General features: G+C 30.1%; 1 protein-coding gene across 1 annotated transcript in view; it reads right to left on the minus strand.

Moving 5' to 3' along the window:
- Positions 1-35: 35 nt before the first annotated feature.
- The window catches only part of LOC119581969, a gene marked incomplete at its 5' end in the record, with an annotated part of 3,071 nt that continues 2,311 nt past the window's right edge, over positions 36-795 (minus strand). The window contains 1 exon segment of the mRNA XM_037930150.1: positions 36-795. Coding sequence (XP_037786078.1) covers positions 776-795 — 20 coding nt within the window.

Below are 795 nucleotides of genomic sequence, written 5' to 3' on the forward strand. Positions count from 1 at the left end.
AACGTTTTTTTCTTCAAGGAGAATAAAAAGTCCGATTAATTTAAGGTCTCTATTAACCACCATTTACAACCTAAGCATGTGCAAAATAGCTGATTGTCTTTTAATTTTAATGTACATTTCAACAATGATCTAATTTGCTTATAGAATCATGTACAGGTCAGCTTTAACATCTGTTTTTAAAAACATTATAAGAGCACTTTTAAGATCTATGTCTTTTCATATATTTGTGGTTCTCTAAATTACAGTTCTAAACAATCTACCTTTTTGTTATACAACCTTGTTCTCTCAAATTACTGCAACTAACATTCTTTACATACAATTCCTTTTTTGTACATAAATGCTACTTAAAAAATGGTAAGAAAAAAAGGAAAAGAGCTAGGCTGTTATACTATTAAAAAAATCCAACTTTTGTCATCATCGAATGACAATCCAAGTCAACATAACTTAAAATGACAGCAACAAGTGAACTGTATACATCAGGATTTTTTTTATTTTGTCATATACCAGACAAAGGAAGACCTGACGACAAAAACTTTGATAGGTAAATGTTCCTCTGTATTTATTTGCTATATAATCAATCATACTTAATTATGGAGGAAATAAAAATATCATATATACATTTCTTTAAAAATTCCTACAAGTAAAGTAACGGGGACAAATATTCTAAGATGGAAGTGTGTAGTAGGATCCAGAAAGGGGAAAAAAAATCTGCATCTTGGGAGACAGTACGAGAGCACATATTTTCGATCCAAATGCAACTATTCACACACAAGATTTACAGGAATCGAGCAAAGA

The sequence above is a fragment of the Penaeus monodon genome, chromosome 15 (assembly GCF_015228065.2).
Source record: "Penaeus monodon isolate SGIC_2016 chromosome 15, NSTDA_Pmon_1, whole genome shotgun sequence".
NCBI lineage: Eukaryota > Metazoa > Arthropoda > Malacostraca > Decapoda > Penaeidae > Penaeus > Penaeus monodon.